This window comes from Myotis nattereri (genome assembly GCF_964212035.1).
Source record: "Myotis nattereri genome assembly, chromosome: Y".
In the NCBI taxonomy this organism is placed as follows: Eukaryota; Metazoa; Chordata; class Mammalia; order Chiroptera; family Vespertilionidae; genus Myotis; species Myotis nattereri.
Genome location: NC_138094.1, coordinates 20,599,037 through 20,622,561, shown reverse-complemented (window position 1 = coordinate 20,622,561; position 23,525 = coordinate 20,599,037). Strand labels below are relative to the sequence as shown.

General features: G+C 41.0%; 1 protein-coding gene across 1 annotated transcript in view; it reads left to right on the top strand.

Moving 5' to 3' along the window:
- Positions 1-23,525, top strand: part of LOC308512370 (centriole and centriolar satellite protein OFD1-like) — a gene marked incomplete at both ends in the record, with an annotated part of 134,089 nt that overhangs the window by 99,090 nt on the left and 11,474 nt on the right. The window contains 10 exon segments of the mRNA XM_081082139.1: positions 2,729-2,758; positions 2,760-2,824; positions 4,814-4,887; positions 6,467-6,561; positions 7,466-7,655; positions 9,081-9,211; positions 9,739-9,834; positions 14,749-14,873; positions 16,337-16,449; positions 17,447-17,560. Coding sequence (XP_080938265.1) covers positions 2,729-2,758; positions 2,760-2,824; positions 4,814-4,887; positions 6,467-6,561; positions 7,466-7,655; positions 9,081-9,211; positions 9,739-9,834; positions 14,749-14,873; positions 16,337-16,449; positions 17,447-17,560 — 1,033 coding nt within the window.

The following is a 23,525-nucleotide window of genomic DNA, read 5'->3' as shown; positions in this document are numbered from 1 at the left end:
GACAACAGTTAACACAAAATAGCGGTTCATTGTGAACGATTCAAAAATATACCTGTTGTGTTTTTTTTAAATGGGCAAATATATTTTTGGCATGCTGCAGAATTTTAGTAGTTTATGTGTGTCAGAGATAAATAAGGTTGAAAATCGCTGATATCTTACGTAATAAAAGCCTAATATGCAAATTATTCCCTCTACTGGAGTTCCACTGTGAGTTTGACCACTGGATCAGTCGATCAGTCACTATGACGTGCACTGACCACCAGGGGGCAGACGCTCGGACCAGTAGGTTAGCTTGCTGTGGGCACTGGTGGGCTGGACTGGAAAGTGAGATGTGAGGTGAGAGCTGTCAGGAAGTTCCTGGGGTTTGTCTTGAGCCCTGGGCAGAGGCAGGTGGGGGCGGGAGCCAGCAGGGACCGGGTGGCTGGGGAGGCTTCTATGCTGAGAGCCTGGACTATGCAGCCCTCCGCAGCCTGTGGCCTTCTCAGTGCTCAATTTATAATCTTCAGAGCTGCTTATGTTTATTTAAGTTTCACTAACTACTCCAGGAGAGTGGGTAACACCATTATAGGGGGCAGGCCAGGCATAGCTGCCCAAAGCCAAGGTGCAGCCTCAGGCTCCTGGAACGCAGCTGAGAGGGGGGTGGGGCTGAGTCAAAGAAACTGAGTCCAAAACTTGAGGCGGAGGCAGCAAGAGGTGGAGGATGATAGCTGTGCAGGGGCCTAGAAAAGCTGTTGTGTGGGGACAGCCAAGGAACCCAGTGCCTCTCCCACGGGACAAGGTCTACATCCCTCCCTCCTCCTCCCGGTGACCTGTCACCCCAGCTCTTCTCCAAAGGTTGGACTTGGCCCACAGAGCTCTCCACCACTGCACACCCTGTACTGCCTTGTCTGCCCCACCCCACTCTGCACAGCCCGCTCCATTCCCACACAGCCTTTGGAGAGCTCTGCCCCCAGAGGAGAAAGTGGGAGGCTGCAGACAGGAGGTCACATGAGGAGGGGGCAGAGCAGGGCCCACCAAGTTAGATGGAGGGGAAGGAGGGAGAAACCCCACAGGACTGGGGGCAAAGACAGTCAGGGAAGGAGGGCCATGTGGAAGCTTTGCCCTTGGTTGAAGTAGAAATCCTGACCCCATTTTACAGACCGCAGCAGAGTGTGTGTGTGGGGAGGGTCAAAGCAAAAGAGGGCTTGAGGGGACTGGATGGAGAGCAGCAACGTTTGATTAATGGCCTACTTACTATTTTTATTGATTTCAGAGAGGAAGGCAGAGTGAGAGAGAGAGAGAGAGAAACATCAATGATGAGAGAGAATCCATCGCCTCCTGCATGTGCTCCATACTGGGGATTAAGCCCGCAATCCAGGAATGTGTCTTTGACCGGAATCAAACCTAGGACCCTTTAGTTCGCAGGCTGCGGCTGTACCTACTCTACCAAACCATCTGGGGCGACCCATGGCCTATTTAAAAACCACTGCAGTAGGCTGAGCAGGGGTCTTACCATGATGGTGTTACCTGATAATGAGGGTGTCTGTCTTTATGTTGGAGTAATTGGAACTGCAACGAAGTAAAGACACAGCAATGGAGCCTACAAAGGGTTTCCACGCACACAATGCAATTTACTTCATGTGGCAGCTGAATTTGGTGAGCAGAGCCTTAGAAGAACATGCGGTCTCCAAGACCAGGGGCAGGGGAAAGTTCATGCTGAACATTCTGTGCTGTGAGTTACAACCTATATATATAAAGGCATGATATGCTAAGTGTCTGACCGAGTGGTCAACTGACTGGTCGCTACGACTTGCACTGACCACCCGGGGGCAGATGTTCCAACCAGTAAGTTGCTTGCTGCTGGGGTGGGGCCCATCAGGACCAGGCAAGACAGGACCAGACTTGCCCTGGAGCCCTCCTGTGATCCCACCCCAGCCCCAATTGGGACTGGGTGAGAAGATCAGGACTGTGTGAGACCACCGTGATCAGCCAGGTGGAGGGACCCCTGCCATTCATGAATTTGTGCACCAGGCATCTAGTAAGCTAATAAGTATAGTTTACTGCTCCTTTGCTTTACATGTTAGTCAGCAGAGGGTGCTAACACATAGAGCTTTTATCCTTTGCTTGGAATGGTCAGCATTCCCTAGCACTTACCTGGCTCGATCCAAGGGAAGACCATTCCATTCTTCAGTATTTGGAAGTTCTGATTGACCTATCTATCTTTTTCTATTGTTCAGCACTCTTCAGTATTCAATCACTAGATTATTAAATATCAGAAACAAATCTTTTGTCTTTCATACCTATGGGCTGATCAGTTAAACCTCACAGAAATAATCTTACTGAAGAAATAAGTACTAAAGCAAAAGTACACTAACTTAAGTTTGGTATGTAGCTTTTCTCTGAATTTATTATGGCCATTTATTACCTGCAATCATTTTTTAAGTGTTCATCATCTTCTATGAAAAGCACTTTGGTCTTGAAACTTGCACACTCCCTGCAGCCTGGTGCACCATGCTGCTCCATCTGCTACTTCAGATCCCACATAACTTGGTCAGTTCATAAAATAGATGGAGAACTCCAGCTCTTTCCAGTTACTTCCCAGCAGTGACAGTCACATAACAGTTTTAGCTTGTGGAGCTAAAATTATGTTATTTTTTTCTCCTAAAGTCTTTACTTCAGCAATTACAGTTTTATTTTTTTGCTTTTTATATTTTTGCTAATATCAGAGGCTACAGAAGAAAATCATAAAAGTGTGGCTGATGCACTTAGGAGACAGGATCCTGAATATAAAGAGCATGGAGGAGACCTGTGACCAAAAGCTCAAGAATGAAATTCTAAAGAAATTGTTTGGTGTTCTTAAACAAGTAATAGATTTGGAATAAGTTGATGGAAACACAGCAATACTAGTGAAGTAGATAAGACTTAACATTTTATGGTGATAGTGTTTAAAAAAATACGTTTTTTATTGACAGTCAAGCCTTTCCCATGAATATTTAAGATAACAGTATAGGGAATAGCATCCTCTGCTCTTTCTTACTCATAGCTTTTCTAACATGTATTGAGGGTCTGTGATTTGCTTTCATTTTATGGCACATTGTGAGTTGCTCAGCTCACATTGTAGATAAACTATAAAAGTGGTTGATCTAAGGCAGTTATTCTCAACCTTCTGACCTTTTAAATACGGTTTCTCATGTTGTGACCCAACCATAAAATTATGTTCGTTGCTACTGCATAACTGTAATGTTGCTACTGTTATGAATCGTAATGTAAATAGCTGTTATGCAGGATGGTCTTAGGCGACCCCTGTGAAAGGGTCGTTCAACCACCAAAGGGGTCGCGACCCACAGGTTGATCAACTTTTTAAAAATTCACTTTTTTTAAAAAAAAAAAAATAATTTTAGGGAGGAAAGGAGAGAGACAGGTAAAAATCAGCATGAGAGAGAAATATTGATCTGTTGCCTCCTGTATGTGCCCTGATCAGGAATTGATCCCATGACCTTCCAATGCACTGGACAGTGCTTCAACCATCTGAATCAGGCTGACCAGGGCTGGAATTATAATCCCTTTTAGTTCTCTTTTCCTCTCCCGCCTCATACTTGCCACTACGATGGAGGTATCTATCAATTTATAAATTATTCTGCCTAGTGGTTTTAGTGCTTATCAGGTAACATGTGCCCTGTATTCCTTCAAGATTCTGCAAAGCCAGAATCAAAAGAAATAAATGGAAATTAACAATGGAGCAAAAAAATTATACAGGAAAAGGAAAATATGATAACTATGGTTACTATGACTTCCCTATAATCTGAGTTTTAATGTGTTGCAGTGATTAACTACTCAGTGCAGACATCAAGCCCATATGGTAACTTTTCTCTACAGTGCTCAGTGTAGTGTCTAGCACACAGGTGTTCATATAATATTCATTGAGTAAATGAATTTGTGGTGAAGAGATGACTCAACTAACTTTTGGTATGTCTTAATAAGTGGTCTCTTTTTACTGCCTTGCCCGTAATTTGTCATGAGATTACATTACATAGTACTTACATTACATAGTACTGAGCTTATTCTTTAAAAGAATTCTAATTAAAATATAGTACCTTTCCATGTATAGATTTTGAAATGATGACATACATATAGTATGTCAGCTTCTCGAGTATAATAGCAAATGCTGACATGTCTGTAGTTGTTAAACCCTTAGGACTAAATGAATGAGTAAATGTGTATGTTAATTTTCCCACTGCTTCGCAGATCATGTACTGTTTGATGTTGTCTGGTTTGGGTATCCTCTATGACTTGAGCAAGGGTGGGAATTCACAGGATACTCACCATCTATCTCAACTGAAACGTCTGCTAGTGGCAGTTGGTGGAGATAAGTAAAACTTGAAAGTGTGCTTTTGGTATTGCTAACCCAGATATGAGGGTGGTTGAAGTTGGCCCCGAACCCTATGCCCAGCCCTTGAGGGCAAAAGTTCTTTGGGGTGGGGATGGGGTGCAAGGCAAGGCAGGTGGATGTGACTGACTTCTTGTTCTTGGGATTTAGAGTCAGTTGTAACAGTGTAAATTGAACTTAATTTACTTTTGTGTGCCAATCCAGACCACCATGGAATAATTGTTCTCAATAACCTCACAATAACGAGTTTTGGGGACCAAATTAAAGGATTGTAGCAGGTTTTATATTCAGAATTTGGATCTCTGGGCTTTGGTACTGATAGTCCTTGAAGTTATGCATGGCCATGTTCATGCCCTTAGGTGCCTGGGTGCCACAGAAACCCATACATTGATAGGAATCTGTTCAGGAAAGTGACAAGAAAATCATTTTGGTCATTCTAATTCTCAGGTATCAACTTGAGCTAAAGGATGACTACATTGATAGATCTAACAGACTGGGTGAAGAGGACAGGAAGAATAAAGGTGATTCTTGTGGAGAAGAAAGCTGCATTTGTAAATTTCTGGTATAGGTTATTAGCTTCCTAAATTGGGCCTGTTCTAAATTTATATGTGTGTGTGTAGCTTACATTTTACTTTTACTACAAAATTAATCATTATTTTGTTCTTTTAATTTTACGTATCAAAAATGACCTTAACCTGAGAGAGGTAGGGTATTCAGGAGGTTTTTCTTCCCCCATCTACTTTCCTCCCTCCCCTTTGACCACCACTTGCTTGTTATCAATATTTATGGGCCTGTCTGTTTTGTTTTGTTTATTTTTATTTCTTAAGATTCCACATGTAAGTTAAATCATAAGGTATTTGTTTTTCTCTGTAACTTATTTCATCATAATATCCTTTAGATTCATCCATGTTGTCACAGGTGGCAAGATTTTATTCATTTCAGTGGCTGAGTAATATATCACATCTTCTGTATCCACACATTCATTTATTGATGGTAGTCTAGGTTGCTTCCAAATCTTGTCTGTTACTAGTAATGGTGCAGTGAACATGTGGGTGCACATGTATGTCTTTTCAAATTGGCATGTTGTTGTTTTTTACATATACTGAGAAGTAGAATTATTAGAACATATGGCCGCTCTTATTATTATTTTTTTTGGGGGGGTGGGGGTGGGGAGAGTGACTTCACACTGTTTTTCCATAGTGGCTGCACCAATCTGCATTCCCACCAACAGTGTATGAGGGTTCTCTTTTTTCCACATCTTGGCCAGCACTTGTTATTTATCCATTTATTGATGATAGCTGTTCTAACAGGTGGGAGGTGATATCTCATTGTGGTTTTAAGCATGAGAGACTTCATTTTTTACTTATGGAAAATTTTAACTTCTCCATTCCCTGTGACCTGTTTCCTTATTTCTTTTACTTGTAACATATGTTTATGCCTCATGATATTTTTACCTGACATATAACTTCCTAAACTGTTTTATAACTAACCCAGGAGTAGGAAAGTTGAATAATTTTTCAATCTCTTGATATTTTATGTCTCAGTATATTTGTAGAAACTTGTCTATGAAAAGAAGTGAACTTAAGTAGAAATTTCAAAGGAACCAGAGCTGGGTACTTGATAAGGACCCATAAGGTCACCCAGTGTGTGGCTGCTCCTCTGTGACTATCTTGTGAAAACTAGACTAATACTTCTTAGGAATTAGTACCATCATGTAGTCAGCTAATTTTTTTTTAATGATATATCTGCATAGACTCATATTGAATGAAGTGGAAATGATGAAATAGACATTAAAATCATAAGACAAATCTTTGTATTTAAGGAAATTCAGATCTTTGTGTATGAGGGCTCTGAGCAGCTGGTGCAACTGGTTGGTATGTGTAGTGGAAGAAAGTTCACAATATATGTGACCATTAAGACTTCCCATCACCTGTTGGGTAATAGGACTTATTTCTTACTTTCCCTACTGATTTTTGACTATGACACCTGCTATTTTAGATGATGAAATAATCGTCATTAGGTCTGACATTGTACATAAATTCTTAAATGAGTTTTTATTCACTAGAAAAACATCTTTAATTGGTTGGCTTTCTCTTTCAGTAAAACCTATTCTTGTGCAAGAGCAGTCCATGGCTACCAATTCAAAACAGGAAGAAGAATGCAATCATTCTGCAACTCGTGTGAAAGAACTTGAGGTAATTGCTAAGCCTATTGTTTTTTGAAGTCGATAAAACTTCAAGGCAGTAGATGAAATTTTAGTTTCAGCCATACATTATTTAGCTTGATGTGTTTAGACTGTTTATTTTATGACTAAGAAGGCCCAACTTAAGTTAATTTAGTAGTTCTTCCTTTTAGTCCTTCCTGCTTGTTGCCTGGAACAAGTTCCTTAATCATTGGGGTGGTTGAGGTTCCGTGGTGAGCTGACCTATGTGCCTAGCCCATAGCAGGTGGCCAGTGCTTTTAGTTTCTGCCTTAGCCTCTCCTTCCTTCCCATCAGCAGAAGGTGAACATTCCTGTCATTACATTGGGATCTTACAGGATAAAACAGAATGAGATGTGTTTTTCACATGCCATTTATTTTCTTGCTGTTCATCACGTGTGCTCTCTGAAGGACAGAGCTGGAACTTGATGTACCTGGATATATCCTGCACATAAAATGTATTTTTGCAGCTGTAATGATCTATTTATTTGAGAACATTGTAGACTTTTGTATGTAAACATGAAATGTATAAAAAAAGGAAAGCACCACAGCATGTTTGTGATAGCTCAGCTTTTCATTTTTATAAACATTGCTGCAGTCTGTGATTGCTATTGGGACCTTAGTTGTATCTGGAAAATGGGCAACAAACTTAATCTGAAGCACTTGCTTTGTAGGCCAGGGTTCTTCTGCATAAGTATAAGGTTGGATGAACTTCCCCCGCCCCTTCTAGGGCAAAGATGAGCTTCCATGTTGGAATCAGGTTCTTCTTACTGCAGAGAATGAGTCCTCTGTCCAGTGACCTTACTTACTATGACACCCAGTTTATAGCAGCCTGCCAGTTTTTGCATAAGAAGTACTGCAGTAACTGTTCAAATGCAAGTTTTTTTTTTCAATTCCAGCTTGAACTCGAATCTCTCAAGGCCCAGTTCTTGGCAATAACCAAGCAAAACCACCTGCTGAATGAAGAGATGAAAGAGATGAGTGGCTATTTGCTTCTAAAAGAAGAGAAATTAGAGCTTCAGGCTCAAAATAAATTACTTAAACAACAACTGGAAGAGAGCAGAAATGAAAACTTGCATCTTTTTAACCGTATGTCTTTTTCCTGATTTGCATGTCTTTGTAATTCATATTAGCTTAATATTATGACACTATGCTTTGTATCTGTAAGGAAGGCTTCAATCAGGAAAATTTTTATAAAATTAAGATTCTCAATTTGAAGTTACTTCCTTTTTTGCTTGCTATTACTATAGTATATTATTAGTGTCACTAAGAAGTATCTTTAAACTACAAATCTGCCTTCTGGGTTGTACAAAACTCCCCTCACTTTCTGCTGCTCAGATTTGGCCATTGAGAAGGAGGAATGAGAGTGAGGTTGAGGTTATTATTCCCTCTCCACCATTGCATCCTCACCCCCACTGTATATATTGGCTGTGGGCTGGCCCTGTGCCTCTCAGCAAGGCAAGATCCAGTGCTTACAGGATGACCTCTCACCATTGCTCTGTGCCTGTGCCAGATCTTTCTCTCCCAATTCTGGGAATTCTTCCCTCCCTGATGGTTTAGGCCAAGTGTGGAGACTGTCCTGCCCACAGGCTATAGAAGACCCATAAAATCTTTTGATCTGGCCCTGCCAAGGCATTAGGGGTGAGTTAATTAAATGTTTGACCAAATATAGGAGGCTAATTAAGTTGATAATTTTGTATGACCTGCAAATGATGTTATAAATATCCATGTCAAAACCGGTTTGGCTCAGTGGATGGAGCGTCGGCCTGCAGACTGAAGGGTCCCAGGTTCGATTCCGGTCAAGGGCATGTGCCTGGGTTGCGGGCACATCCCCAATGGGGGATGTGCAGGAGGCAGCTGATCGATGTTTCTCTCTCATCGATGTTTCTGGCTCTCTATCTCTCTCCCTTCCCCTCTGTAAAAAACCAATAAAATATATTTAAAAATAAATAACTAACTAAAAATAAATATCCCAATGGCCCTTGGCAGAAGAAAGTTTCCCCACTCCTACTTTGGGCCCACGGAGTTAACAGCATGGCCCCATTACTAGCCCAGAGAACTATACCACCCTTAGTGGCTAACCTACATGAATCACCCTTTAGTGGTTCTTCAGTGACTGAAATGGTGGAACTCCATCTGATGTCTGCTTGAACCCTGAGTGTTGCTGACTGGTGCACAGATCAGATTAGACCTAGGGGTACTTAACAGGTTTTGATGGAGAACTCCTTTTATGCCTCCTGTGTGTGATAGAGGAAAGAGGTGGGCTTTCAGGTTAGTTAAAGGATTTGAAAGAATTTCTTTCATTTGCATTAGAAAAGAGTAGTGAACTTTGCCTCTGCATGCATTAAACTCTTCTGAAATTTGTGCTCTTAGTCCATTCCATAGAATTAATATGGTATTAACTACATGTGTACAAAGAAAAGAAAGAACAATTTAAAATATCTTTAGCTGCTTTTGCTAAGTGAGATGGGAAAACTTACTGTTGATAATCACCAGGCTTTTTTACCTTCTTAGTTATAGCTCAACCACCTCCTGAACTGGTAAATTTGCAGAAACAGTTGAAGGAAGCAGGAGCTGCTTTCGTGTTAGGGCATAAGAAGTTTGAAACTCACAAGGAGGCTCTGCAGAGACAGCTGCAAAGTGAAGTGAGTACTGATCTTTATTTGGTCGGGTGTTAGTCTGATCCACTGTGTACACATGTAAGCTTGGTGTGTGTCACACCAGTGTAAATCAGATTGGTTTTAACATCAAAAATTATCCCCCCACTATTCTAAGGTAACCTTCTCACCTGAGAAATTCTTGGGTGATGATATAACTATATTTATAACAGTAATAAAATCCCAAGGAAAGCGCACTCATAAACAGAAATTGTCCCAGTCTCGGTTGTGCCCTCTAGTAATGTCTCTTGATTCTTGCCCTGTGACTTAGAATTGTTGACACTCTGGTGTCTGCCTCATACCTTATAGAACTGTTCTTAGAGATGAGTGCAAATGGAGGTGGCAAACTTGTTTGTGTGCTCTATTGTTTTCTAGGGACCTGTGGACCACAGGCATGAAGCTGCTCAGAATGGGCAAAATGGAAAAGAGAATAAGCCCTATAAAAGACTTGTTCCTTTTGAAGTGAACTGGGATTTCTTTTACATTGATTTCTTCCCTTCTTTAAATCTTTTCAGACTGAGCATTCTGCAAAGCTGAAGGCCCGGATATTAAATTATGATGCTTCTGTAAGGAGGTTAACTATGCAGGTGGCTGATTTAAAATTGCAACTGAAGCAGATTGAGACAGGTTAGAGAGATTTTTAACTTACAAATGTGTATGTGTAAAACTTCCAGTATATATGGAAATGTAATGATCACTACTGAAGTTTCAGTAATTCTCATAGTAGGGGAAAAGCCATAGAAATATGTCATCTTAGAAGTAAAAACTCTGTCCATTTCAGGAATACCAACCAGTCAGTCATCAGCTAATGTGACTTGCTTTTATAGGTTCCTTTGGCTTGGAAGAGCCTTGTACCCCAAATAAGAAAGGTGTAATGGCACAGAGGTTCCCAAATTCATGGACCTTGGTTTTTCTTTTATATTTGTTACCTTGATAATAAGATCAATCTGACCCTTCAGGGTTTTTACGTGTTCCTTGAGAGATGAGTAAAATATGTGAGAAGCAGGGTGACTTATGTCACACTAGAGGCCTGGTGCATGAATTTGTACATGGGTGGAGTCCCTCAGTGTGGCCTGTGGGGATTGTGCTGAAACTGGCAGTCCAGCGCCACCTGCTGCTACTGCCTACCACTCTCGCTCATCCTGATCCTGCTGCACCTGCCACAGGCTCACGCCCAGTCAGTCCTGATCAGGAGAAGCTCGTCTGCTGCAGTGGCGCTTGCCTGCATCTGGCGCCTGTCCCAAAGGGTATGGGATGGAGGGGTCGGTGGGGGGAGAACGCAATCTGCCCTTTGGGCAGGTGGTGGGATGCCCTTGCCTGCCCAGGATCCAGATCTGTCCCTGACGTTCGCAGGGATTGTCAAGATTTCTTCCTTGCAGAGTGTCTAGGGAGGGGAAGCAGCTGCGGTGCCTGAGGCCAACTTTCAGGAGGCTAGTGGCCCTGTGCTAGTGGTACTGGTCTGTTGGTGCCTGGCCTGTTCTCTAGAGATTGGACCTGCAGGACTACTGAGGGAGTGAGTGGCTACTGCTGCTGGCTGGTGGGCCTCCAGGAACAGGTCAGTCAGCAGAGCAGCACTCCCCCTGTGGGAGCGCACTCACCACCAGGGGGCAGCTCCTGCGTTGAGTGTCTGCCCCCTGGTATCAGTACATGTCAGAGTGACTGGTGGACCTGTCATTCAGTTGCTTTAGATAGAGGTTAGTATATATCACATTGATTATATACAGTGTTTATGTTTTTGCACCTCAATTTTGAAGTTACTGATTAACCTTGGTTGGACACATTTAACTTCTTTGCGATAACCATTATAATAACCTGGTTATTAACAGGGAAGGAGTAAAAGGAAGATTAGGTAATAGAGACATGCCATTTATACAGCTTTGCCAGGGAATTGCAGTTAATAGTCTCCAAGTTTATTACCTAAAGATCACTGTGGGAAGGCACTAGACAATGGACCCATGCCCAGTGAGGTCTGCATGACGTGGGATGTTGCTTATCTGTTAGTCAGTCACACCAGGGAATAAGTCAGTAGCCAGAAATAGGCATGCCACCGCAAGTACAGGAATATTTAATTTTTAAGCTCCTGAACAAAGAAGCCCCTCTCTCTCGCTGCTCACCTCAGATTCCCAGCTTATGGTGTTCTTACCTCCCTCTACTCACCCTGTGACCCACAGCCATGTAGACTTCACACAGTGTACTGATGTACTAAATGTAGCCTGACACTAAATCATGCCCTGCTCCACCATGGAATGGACACTCTGGATACTGGCCCTACTCTTTGATTCTGCTGGAGCCCCGTCTGCACTCTTTTCAGGACTAGGCTAAGGGACATTGAACCCTGCAGACCAGAAAATATAATTACACACCAATAAAATACATTCATTCTCCCATGGGAGTCTTAGAAAAGTCTTTTTCTAAAGATACTGCAAGAGCCACCCACTACCACTAAAGTCGGAAAAATTTGACCCAGTGATTTCTCCAGCTACAGTTGGACCTCAGTTTCCTCATTTGCAATGGGGATATGAATATCTACTTTGCCATGGTGAAGAAGGCAAAATGAGATGGCTCTCAGTTGAGTGCCTGCAACACATCAGATACTCAGAAGGATTACTGCTATCATGTTACTGCATGTTTGCCCTGAGGATGCATACTGCCTGCCTCTTCTTCATAACAGGTGTACTGAAGCTGAGATACAAAGCTCAAAAAGAAAGTTTCTGTGTGTTAGCAGTTGAACTGGTTTCCACATTTCCTGGCCTGGAGCCTTCCTCAGTTCCTATTTGTACTCACTCCTCCTCAGTTCCTTTTCCCATCTTCCACACTAGTTTCATTTTTATCTCTTGACTCCTTCCCTGTTCCTTATTTTCTCTCAAGCCTATTTGCTAAACTGCCCACAGCTGAAATCACAGTGATCTCGAAAGATGAATAGTTTGAGGATGGAACCTTTTCAAACGCATGCATTGCCCTGGAGGCATTGCTGGAGAGTAGCGGCCACAAGACTGGCTATGCATGTTCAGGTTTTGCTTAGGGAGTCCCAGCATCTGTACACCTCCCTACCTGTATGACCTAGCCTTAGCTCCCCAGGTGTAATGTGGGAGGAGCAGAGTTGTTAGTCTTGTTGTGGCTGCAGGTCCTCATACCCTTATCTGAAAACTAGAGGCCTGATGCATGAAATTTGTGCACTCACCTTCGGTGGCTCGCCTCAGACCTCGCAGCTGTGGCTTTGTCTGGAAGGTTGTCCAGAAGGATGTCTGGAAGGTCATTCGGCTGTCCGGTCTAATTAGCACATTATGCTTTTATTATCGACTAGAGGCCTGGTGCACAAAATTCCTGCAGTCAGGCGGAAGGGGCCCCCCAGCCTGGCCTGTGCCCTCTCAGTTCTGGAGCCCCACGATAGATCGCCCCAAAGATGTAGGCTCCTGGATGAATTGCCCCAAAGAGGTAGGCTGGAGTAGGGTCCCTGCCTGCAGGCATGTAAAGCCTCGGGACCCCCAGTGCTAGAAGCTAAGACCAGCAGGTCATAATAAATGCGAGAAGTTCACCAGAAGGCTGATGGGCTTCGATATTCAGCAGGGCTGAAAATCTGCAAATTATTACCTGCTGCTAGAGGAAAGGCCAAAAGCAGTTCCTCTAACCTGATAATTTTTTCCTGTTTATCAAACCTGACCTTTGATATGTGTGTTTATTTTGCTAAAGGGCAAAATGTGTAAATAAAAAGCCATGGGTCCAGAAATTCGGCAAGCCACTCCACTAGAGAGCTGGTTTCCGCCTGGCTTTCCCCCATGCCTTCCAAATTTATACTTCTTGTCCAGTGTATCCATTTATGTGTCAGCCCCTTCTCCAAATTCCTGAACCCTTGATGCAAAAAGACTGCGGCACCCCAGGCCACGCCATGTGGAGCTAGCTGCCAGGCCCCACCTCCGTGCACACAGCATCAAGTCTGCGCCCACCTGTGCACGCAGCCTCCTGATGATGGATGTGATGGGCATGAGGGCATTGCGGCGTGAGGGCTTAACAACCACATAAACTTATATTAGCATAGATAGATTGGGCCCTATAGTGGTTTTGCCACAGCCCTGGGAGTTCTGGGGCAGCATCCTTTAGTGAACCATGTTTGCAGTCAAATATGTGACTATCCATGCTGGGTAGAATAAATAAAGGTAATGAATGGATTTGCATCAGTTCAGGTAAAGTTTATCAACAGTGAATTCAGGTCTGCTTAGGCTTTGTTACCAAATTTATGAATATGATTGTGGATCGTGGGTTGTGAAATAATATCATGCATTAAGAAGGAAGGCCTAGCTCTGGCTAATTTTGTTCAGTGGTTAGAGCGATGGCTTGCAGACCAAAAGATGGTGGGTTCCATTCCTGTCAACCACATATACCTCAGTTGTGGGTTTTCTCACCATCTTTGGTTGGGGGTGCATGTGGGAGGCCAAGTTGAGGTGTCTCTCACATCAGTGTTTCTCTTCTCTCTCCCTATTCCTCTACTCTTCCCTTTCACTCTTCAATGGAAAATACATCTTTAAATGAGGACTAAAAAAAAGGCCTAAAAACAAGGTCTGTGAAGTTATAACTGGTACATAAAGCTCTCAAAAAAAATGCTAATAAATAAGAATTGGCTTCAGAAATTGTTTAGTGTGCATATTTGTTCTTATTAATACCTCTCTCTTCATTTAAAAAAAAATATCAAGCATATTTGAATTTTTTTTCCTGCTCATTGGTCACATTATTTTCATTTAGCCCCCAGCCAAAGCCATCTCTGTTTCATCATTCTGCCAGCAGATTTATGGTGTCTCCTACTGGTGAAACAAGCAGGGATTTCTTGAAAAAAATCATCTCAAACAGGAAAAGCTGATGGGAGAGACAGTTACACCAAGGATCATAAATCATCCAAATACAAGCACAGTTGTTTGCTCCCACATTTCTGATCTTTAGTTTGTAATCACACCAAGGCAAGAATGAAAGAGCTAGAGCAAGAGATTGATTGCTTAGAAAAAGCTTTCTTCGGTATTCTGTTGCTAGAAGCCCACTAGCATCTAAGAGTCTGCCTCCACTCATGTAGGTAAGCTTCTGCAGAAAGGGTTTCAGGACTTTCATGGTCCTTTTATCTGAGTACGAGTGAGTGAGCTGTAGAGAGCAAGAAGGAGGAGAAGTCTATGCTTGCTGTACCTGGGAAATCTTTAGCCTGAGTAGCTTCATCCTCAGTGCACCTATGGTTGCCTGCTTACCAGAGACTTCTCCCCTGTGACATAACATTGTGGGAGGCAACGGCTTAGAGCAAGTTCAGCATTTTGCTTGACATGCAGACGTGTTCAGAGAATGGTAATCAATGGCTTTTCCCTTACTGCTGATTAGTTTTATTATTAATGCTGAATCCTTAATAATGTGGGTCAGTTATACATCATACTCAACTATTTGCAAGGATAATAGAATTTCTTTTCAAATTAAACTCCTTAGGAACCATGTTGCTGTTTTCACTGTGTAATTTGTAATATTCTTGTCCTGATACCTTTTGCCCTTTAGGTCTGGACCAATCCCAGTCCTTTGCTTTTCCCAGTCCTTGTCCTGAAAGAATGCTCCCGCCTTCAGCAACTGAATCTAGGCACAGCCTTTCCATCCATTCACTCTCAAGCCTTCTGGAGCAGAAAGCCAAGTAAGTTCCACATTCTGATTGGCCCAGCCAAGTCTGGTTAGCTGAATGGCCCTGACTTTGCGTTGTTTTAAAGTGACGCTCAAGACCATGTGGAGTGTAGAATCAGATTGTAAGATGATGTGTAATCTTCAAGAATCATCTGAATTATTTGGGGAAAATTCCTTTTAGCAAATAATTAATTTTTCCTTGTTTGCTAAACCTGATGTGTACACAGTGCACTATGGTAGCAGTAAGCATTTTCATAGTTCTATGAATAGACTTGGTTTATAGAAATAAAAAAGCAACATACAAAATCTACAGAAGCAAATTCAGTTTATTTTTAAACTTGAAGTAGTTTCACACATTTTAATTTTAAAGTCCTTCAAAAAAAATAAGTCAGTTAAAAAATATTTGGGCATTTAGTCCAAACAAAAGTCTAATTTGTCTATTGAGATAAATACTGAATTGGTAGTGGGTTGTAGGGTCTGATTGCTGAAGTAGAATGGCGTATGTAGAAGTTGGGTGGCGGGTCACCCAGGCTGGGATTGAGGCGCATAGGAGACTCCTGTCTGTGCTTGATCCATATGGACGGCACTCTGACTCCTTAGTTCTGGGCTCCAGGCTGGACATCTGTCTGCATATTTTGATTCACTCCCAGTGTACAGAGTTGAAAACTGCCACATGTGTCCATCGTGGTCCTAATGCGTGTAATGTGCATTTATTTATATTGCTTTCTCATGATAAAGCCAAGAGGAGAAACAGCACACCCATGTGGGAGTTAGGGCACTTGGATGCACATGGGGCTTGTAGTTTTGCATCTTCAGCTGACTCATACTGATGCTGTGCAGAATTTGTTCTTTTCAAAAACGTTTTGTGGTTCTTGAAAATACAAAAGCATTGAGAGTGCCACATTATTTCTTGTCAGCAATATAATACCTGCCTCACAGTGTAAGGTGGTTCTGCAGAGTGCCCAAGCTAATGTCTTGATTACTTGGAATGATGCCAGTTGCATGGAGCGTGCCCAGTGCAGGACAGCTTTCATTTTCACAGAGCACAGTTCATTCTCTAGAGCAGCGGTTCTCAACCTGTGGGTCGAGACCCCTTGGGGGTCAAATGACCCTTTCACAGGGGTCGCCTAAGACCATCGGCAAACATACATATAATTACATATTTTTTTTGTGATTAATCACTATGCTTTAATTATGTTCAATTTGTAACAATGAAAATACATCCTGCATATCAGATATTTACATGACGATTCTCAACAGTAGCAAAATTACAGTTATGAAGTAGCAACGAAAATAATTTTATGGTTGGGGGTCACCACAACATGAGGAACTGGATTAAAGGGTCGCGGCATTAGGAAGGTTGAGAACCACTGCTCTAGAGCCTTTTCCAGAGTCACAAAGGCTTTTCTTAGCCCTGTGCTCTTGGTTTTACCTTATTACAACTTCACACTCATGAATTTTATTCTTTCAACCCAGTCTTTATCAAAGACAAACTGAAGTTCAAGACAGACATAAATTTTCAAATGTGGATGAACTATCTTTTGAGGATAATGAGGAATTTGGATCATCTTTTGAACGTAAGTTTAAATGTAAGTACCAGTTTTTAACAGTTGAAAATGTAGAAAGCTAAGTCTTGGTGAAATATATCCATTGTTAAATCAAAGGCCTTTATAAATTACAACATTTGTATTTTGTGATAAAAACATGGATACAGATGTATTACCTTTTTTATATCACAGATTTTGATGGGTCTATTTGAGTGTTACTTTTTTTTAATTTTCAAGATAACCAATAATTTCAAAGTTGGAGCTAAGCTCACAAGTGAACCCTTAACTTAATTTACCAAGTTTGGGATTGCCTCAGATTAAAATACCTGATTCTTAATTTTTTTTTCTTTTTATGGAATATGAAGATGCTAAGTTATTTAAGTTATACAGATTCTGATGACTGCATCAGATGTAGAAACCTCATTCTTAGTGAATGAGTGGAGGTGGAAGTATATTAGCTTCCTTATCTGAAAACTGGAGGCCTGGCTCTGGCTCTGCCTTAGATTGTTCTCTGGGAGCATACTGCTTAAGTATAAAATTAGGATATAGAAGTCAGTCAGCTCTAAGGTTCTCTCTAGCCTAGGAAATCTTTATATTTGTATATAATCTGTAGTTTTGCATTGTGAGCTTCATTGTCAAATCTGAAAGTACTCTACTTTGAACAGTTAAATGAAAGAGCTTAGTAAAATTGGTAAATTCTTTGCAACTAACTTTTTAACAATTTTGTTAAGGCTTTACTATCTAAATGGAGTTCATATAATTATCAGCAAGTCAGGTGAATTCTGTCACTTTCCTGTTGGGTTATAAATCTAGTTTTGGAAACAAATCTAATTCTTTTAAGTGTAATAACACTTTGAGAAGCAAATAGATTGTCAAGTGGTATGCTGAAAGTCTTAGGATTAATTCTGTAGGAAAAGATCTGGCTTGGTTGCTTTGGCTGAGACTTGAGCGCAGCCAAAGTTACCCCCATACTGCCCTGCCTTCTTTTGCTGTTGTTAAGGACTCCTGGGACACTCATTTGTACCTATTATAGATGCAGCAGACATGCCGATACAGTTTGAAGTGAATGGCCTCCATCCTGCTGGTGACATGCCTCTCTTGGGAACTGCCTTGGGTGCTCCTCCTGCCAGACCTATCTCCTCTCATTACCCAAGTAAGTTTTCCTTGGTTGTAACTACAGATAGTATGATAGCTACTAAATGCCAGCCTGTTCCTAGTGAGTTATTTCATTTATTGAGGGAGGACCTTTATAAGCATAAATTATTCAAAGTCTTAGAGTTGAGTATTGCCATTGTTAATACATTTCTGAAATAAATTTGAACATGTAAAGAGGAGAAAATTAAAGGAGTTGCTTCTCATTAATCTTCCCCAACAGTGGCTTTTTTTAAAAAAAAATCTTTATTGTTGAAACTATTACAGAAGTCCCCTTCTTTCCCCCATTGACCTCTTCCAGCCTGCTCCTGGCACACGCCCGCCCCCCCCCCACCCCCACCCCACACACACAGGCCCTCACCATCCCATTATTTGTGTTCACTCATTATGCATATATGCATACAAGTTCAATGATTGAGCTCTTCCTACCCACCTCCCCTCCCCTGACTTCCCTCTGAGGTTTCACAGTCTGTTCCATGCTTTTATGTCTCTGGGTCTATTTTTGTTCATCAGTTTATTTTGTTCATTAGATTCTACACATGAGGGAGATCATGTGATACTTATCTTTCTTTGACTGGCTTACTTCACTTAGCATAATGTTCTCCAGGTCCATCCATGCTGTTGCAAATGGTAAGAGTTCTTTCTTTTTTACTGCCACACAGTATTCCATTGTGTAAGTGTACTATAGTTTTTTTTATCTACTCATCTGCTGATGAGCACTTAAGGCTCATTCCAAATCTCAGCTACTGTAAATTGTGCTGCTATGAACATAGGGGTGCATTTATTCTTTCTAATGAGTGCATTGGGTTTCTTAGAATATATTTCTAGAAGTGGGATCACTGGGTCAAATGGGAGTTCCATTTTGAATTTTTTGAGGAAACTATACTGTTTTCCACAGTAGCTACACCAGTCTGCATTCCCACCAGCAGTGTACTTTTCTCCACATCCTCGCCAACAGCTGTCATTTGATTTCTTGATGATAGCCACTCTGACAGGTGTGAGCTGGTACCTTATTGTTGTTTTGATTTGCATTTCCCAGATGATTAGTTACTTTGAGGATTTTTTCATATGTCTCTTGGCTTTCTGTATGTCCTCTTTGGAGAAGTGTCTATTTATGTCCTTTGCCCATTTTTTAATTGGACTGTTTACCTTGTTTTTGTTAAATTGTATGAGTTCTCTATATATTTTGGAAACTAACTCCTTATTGGATGTATCATTGGCAAATATGTTCTCCCATGCAGTAGACTCTCTTGTTATTGTCTTTTTAAAAAAATACTTTTATTGATTTTTTACAGAGAGGAAGGGAGAGGGATAGAGAGTTAGAAACATCGATGAGAGAGAAACACCAATCAGCTGCCTCCTGCACACCCCCCACTGGGGATGTGCCTGTAACCAAGGTACATGCCCTTGACCAGAATCGAACCTAGGACCCTTCAGTCCACATGTCAACGCTCTATCCACTGAGCCAAACCAGTCAGGGCTCTTGTTATTTTCTTGATGGTTTCTTTTGCTGTGCAGCTGCTTTTTATTTTGATGTAGCCCCATTTGTCTATTTCCTTCTTAGTTTCCTTTGCCCTAGGCATTGTATCCATAAACATGTTGCTGTGTAAGATGGCTGAGATTTTGGTGCCCGTGATTTCTTCTAGGATTTTTATGGTTTCCCAACTTAAATTTAAGTCTTTTATCCATTTTGTGTATCCATACACATATTATTTTGTGTATGGTATAAGTTGGTCTTATTTCATGTTTTTGCATATATCTGTCTAATTATCCCAACACCATTTCTTGAAGAGACTGCCTCTGCTCCATTGTATGCTCTTGCCTCCTTTGTCAAATACTAGTTTCGTATAGTGGTGTGGGTCAATTTCTGGGTTCTTAGTTCTGTTCCATTGCTCTGTATGCGATACTTGTACCAGTACCAGGCTATTTTGATTACAGTGGCTTTCTAGTATAACTTGATATCTAGTATTGTTATTCCTCCAACTTTTCTCTTTCTCAAGCTTGCTGCAGCTTTTGAGGTCTTTATTGGTATAATTTTTAGAGTATTTTTCTAAGTCTGTGAAATATGCCATTGGTATTTTAATAGGTATGCATTGAACCTAAAGATTGCTTTGGGTAGTATGGACATTTTGATGGTATTTATTTCTGCCAATCTATGAACATGGTATATTCTTCCTCTAGTTTATATCTTCTTCTACCTCTTTTTTCAATGTGCTATGGTTTTCTGAGTATAGGTATTTTACCACTTTGGTTAAGTTTATTCATAAGTCTCAATTTTTTGTTGTTGTTGCAGTGCTAATTGGGATTGTTCTTTTATTTCTCTTTCTGAGCGTTCAATATTGGTATATAAAAATGCCATAGTTTACTGGGTGTTAATTTTATATCCTGTTATGTTGCATCCCTGTCTTCCTATTCTTAGGGAAAATGGTTTTAGTTTTTAGCCATTGAGTATGATATTGGCTGTAGGTTTGTAATATATGGCTTTTTAATATGTTGAGATATGATCTATTTCTACTTTACTGAAAGTTTTTATCAAAAAAGGGTGTTGGATTTTGTCATGCTTTTTCTGCATTGATTGAAATGATCATGTGATTTTTGAGTGTTGCAGTCTGTTAATGTGATATATCACATTTATTGATTTGTGGATATTGTACCAGCCTTGCATTCCTAGAATAAATGCCATTTGGTCATGATGTATGGTCTTTTTAATGTATTGCTGGATCTCATTTGCTAAAATTATGTTGAAGATTTTAGGGTCTGTATTCATCGGGGATAATTCTCTTTCTTTGTAGTGGCTTTATCTGGATTTGGGATTAGGGTAATGCTGTCCTCATAGAAAGTGTTCCTTTCCCTTGGATATTTGGAATAGTTGAGGAGATTAGGTATTAGTTTTTCTTTGAATGTTTGATAAAACTTCCCTATGAAGCCATCTGGACCAGGACTTCTGTTTGCTGGAAGTTATCTAATTACTGCTTCAATTCCATCAGTACTTACTGGCTTATTCAGGTTTTCTGATTTTTCCTGATTGAGTTTTGGAAGATTGTATTTTTCTTATTTGTCCATAGTCTGACAAAGCAGTTACCTTTTTGCTTAAGACAGTTCTTCAGAAACTATTCCATTTTGGGAAATCATAGTATAAAATTGAAATGGCGGTTAATACCCATATACATCTTCAATGTGATTGTAGTATGTTAATAATTCTTTGTTTCCTTCATGTCTTTAAAAAAAAAATAAGGACAGAAGAACCTTTATATTTCAGTTTTCAGAAGAGCTGATGACATTGGAGGAAAACTCGTCATCAAACTTGTCTGGCCCACTTTCTCTTTCTTCTTACTGTCTCTAATTTACACACTTCCCTCCCCTGTGTGGAATCAGGGAGGAAAGCTCTAGGGGGAGATTAGAGCTTTGTCTCATACTCCAGCCAGATCTTTTTCTCCTTGAACTAAAGAGTTTAAGCCTCAAGCTTGAAAGGAGATTTCTTAAGTAAAACCACCTCTTGTTTTTCCAGTGTTTGGATGGGACTATCATGTTCAACGCCTCTTGTAAGTAGTTTCTTGGTTCAAGTCAGCATACTCAGGGAGATGAGGAATTGCCAAAGGAAACAAGACTTTGAAAGGATTGTTCTCACTGATTCCAGGGTACACCATCCTGTAAAGCACTCATTCAGCGAGACTTCATTGAGAACCTTCACTTCATATATGAAAACTCTATCACCCAATATCACCTCATTGATTTAATTGTGAAAAAAGAAAAACAAACACCTCCTGTGTGCTGGGTGCTGGGCATACTGCAGTGGGACAACCCAAGCCCTTTCTTCATGGAGCTTCTAGTGGGAAAGTCAGCAGTCAGCTAGCCATCACCAAGACCTCTGATGGGATAGATACTGAGTAGGGGCAGTGGCCACCCAAGAGTGGCTGTGATAGGTTGTTTCGCAGAGACCTGGGTGAGTAGGAAATAAAAATAATACAATAAAGGAAACCAACTGAGTTCATAGGTGTTCTATCTCAGAGATAGAATGAAAATTATAACAATGGCTTTTAAAATTATTCTTAAGTAATGTTTACATTGATCATTGAAAAATTCTCTTATAATCATCATTTCCCCTCTTCGTTTGGATACAAAGGGAAGTGAAAAAATCCAAAACTTGATATCTTTGAGATGTCCAGTGGAAATACTAATTAGGTAGCTACAAAGTACAGTCATGCACCATTTAATAGCAGGTATATATTCTAAGAAATGTGTCCTTCGGGAATTCATTGTTGTGTGAACATCAGAGTGCACTTTTGTAAATCTAGGTGGTACAGCCTCCTGTACATCCAGGTAGCCTATTGCCCCTCCGGTGCAAGCACATACAGCATGTTACTGTACAAAACAAGATTAAATCAAGCACAGGAGAAAATGACGCCATCGAGAGATGTAATAAACATGAGGTATATGAAGTTGCTGCCCATATAACATGGGATGCTGTTTCACAGCACACTTTTCTTTATCATTAGAAAAAAAAAAAAAACACTATAAAACAGTGATTAAAAGGGTAGTGTAGTAAATACATAAACCAGTGACATGGTCCTTTATTATATTTATTAAGTATTAGGTACTAGACGTAGTTGTATGTGCTGTACTTTTATATGACTGGCAGCACAGTGGGTTGGTTTACATTAGCATCTCCATAGACACGGGAGTAATGCATTGTATTACATTACCATGTGGTGATAGCCACACCACTTAGACAGTAGTGATTTTTCAGCTCCATTATAATCTTACCAGAGGCCTGGTGCATGATTTTGGGGGGTCCCTTGGCCTGGCTGGTGAACAGGGCCATCTTGTCCACTCCTGATCGGGGCCTACTGGCAGGGGTGGGGTCGCGGGAGCAACCATGGGAAGTTGTCTGGTCATGGGAGCTTGGCTGTGGGAGCACACTGACCACCAGGGAGCAGATTCTGCCTTGAGCATCTGCCCTCTGGTGGTCAGTGCACATCATAGCTACCGGCCAGTCTTAACCGTTGCTTGGACTTTTATATAGAGAGAAGATGGGACCACTGTCATATATGTGGTCTGTTGAACGAAATGTTGTTATGCAATGCACAGCAAAGATATAGTCCTTTTTTCTTCTTTATTGTTTAAAGTCAGCAACCAAACAGCATTTCTATTTTGAGATTGCTATTCCATGTGATAAAGTGATGGCATTTAGGTCTGCAAGCAAGAAGAAGATTGCATTTCTGCCTGTGAAAATGATCAACTGCCTCCTCTGGTATTTGAATTTCATGACCAGGAGTATGAGTCCGAAATGACTGTGTTGTTTCTGTCCTGTTAGCAAAAACCTTCAAAATCCTTTGGTGAACCTATGAATTTGTCTCTTAGCATTGCTGGGGGGAAAGTGTAGCCTACAAAAGTTTAGGCTCTTCCAGAGCCAGAGGAGAAAGGCAAGCATAGCCATCTGTGGGATTGACATTGAGTTAAACCTGTGACAGGTGAGGACTTTTGCTTTGAGCTACAGGGAATAGACAAATAAAGCCTGGAACAATAGATGTAGAACAAACAGATTCATGTGGTTGTGAGAAGGCAGGTACAAAATACTGTGTAAATGTGGTGGTGGAGAGGTGTCACTTTAGGAATACTGTTTTTCTTAGTGGCTGTATCTTGTATTCCTTAGCCAGAAGTGTGCTAAGGTTCCTTCTTATCCACAACCTCACCAGCACTTATTGTATGACTTATTAATGGTTGCTATTCTGGCTGGTTTGCAGTGGCACCTCAGTGTCATTTTAATTTGCATCTCTCTAATAATTAGTGACATTGAGCCTATCTTCATGTCTCTTGCCATTTGTATGTTGTCTTTGGAGAAGTATCTATTTAGATTTTCTGTCCACATTTAATGGGGTTGTTTTTCTTTTGGTGGATTATCGGAGTACTTTATGTGTTTTGGAAATTAACCCCTTACCATATGTATTATTGGCAAATATGTGCTC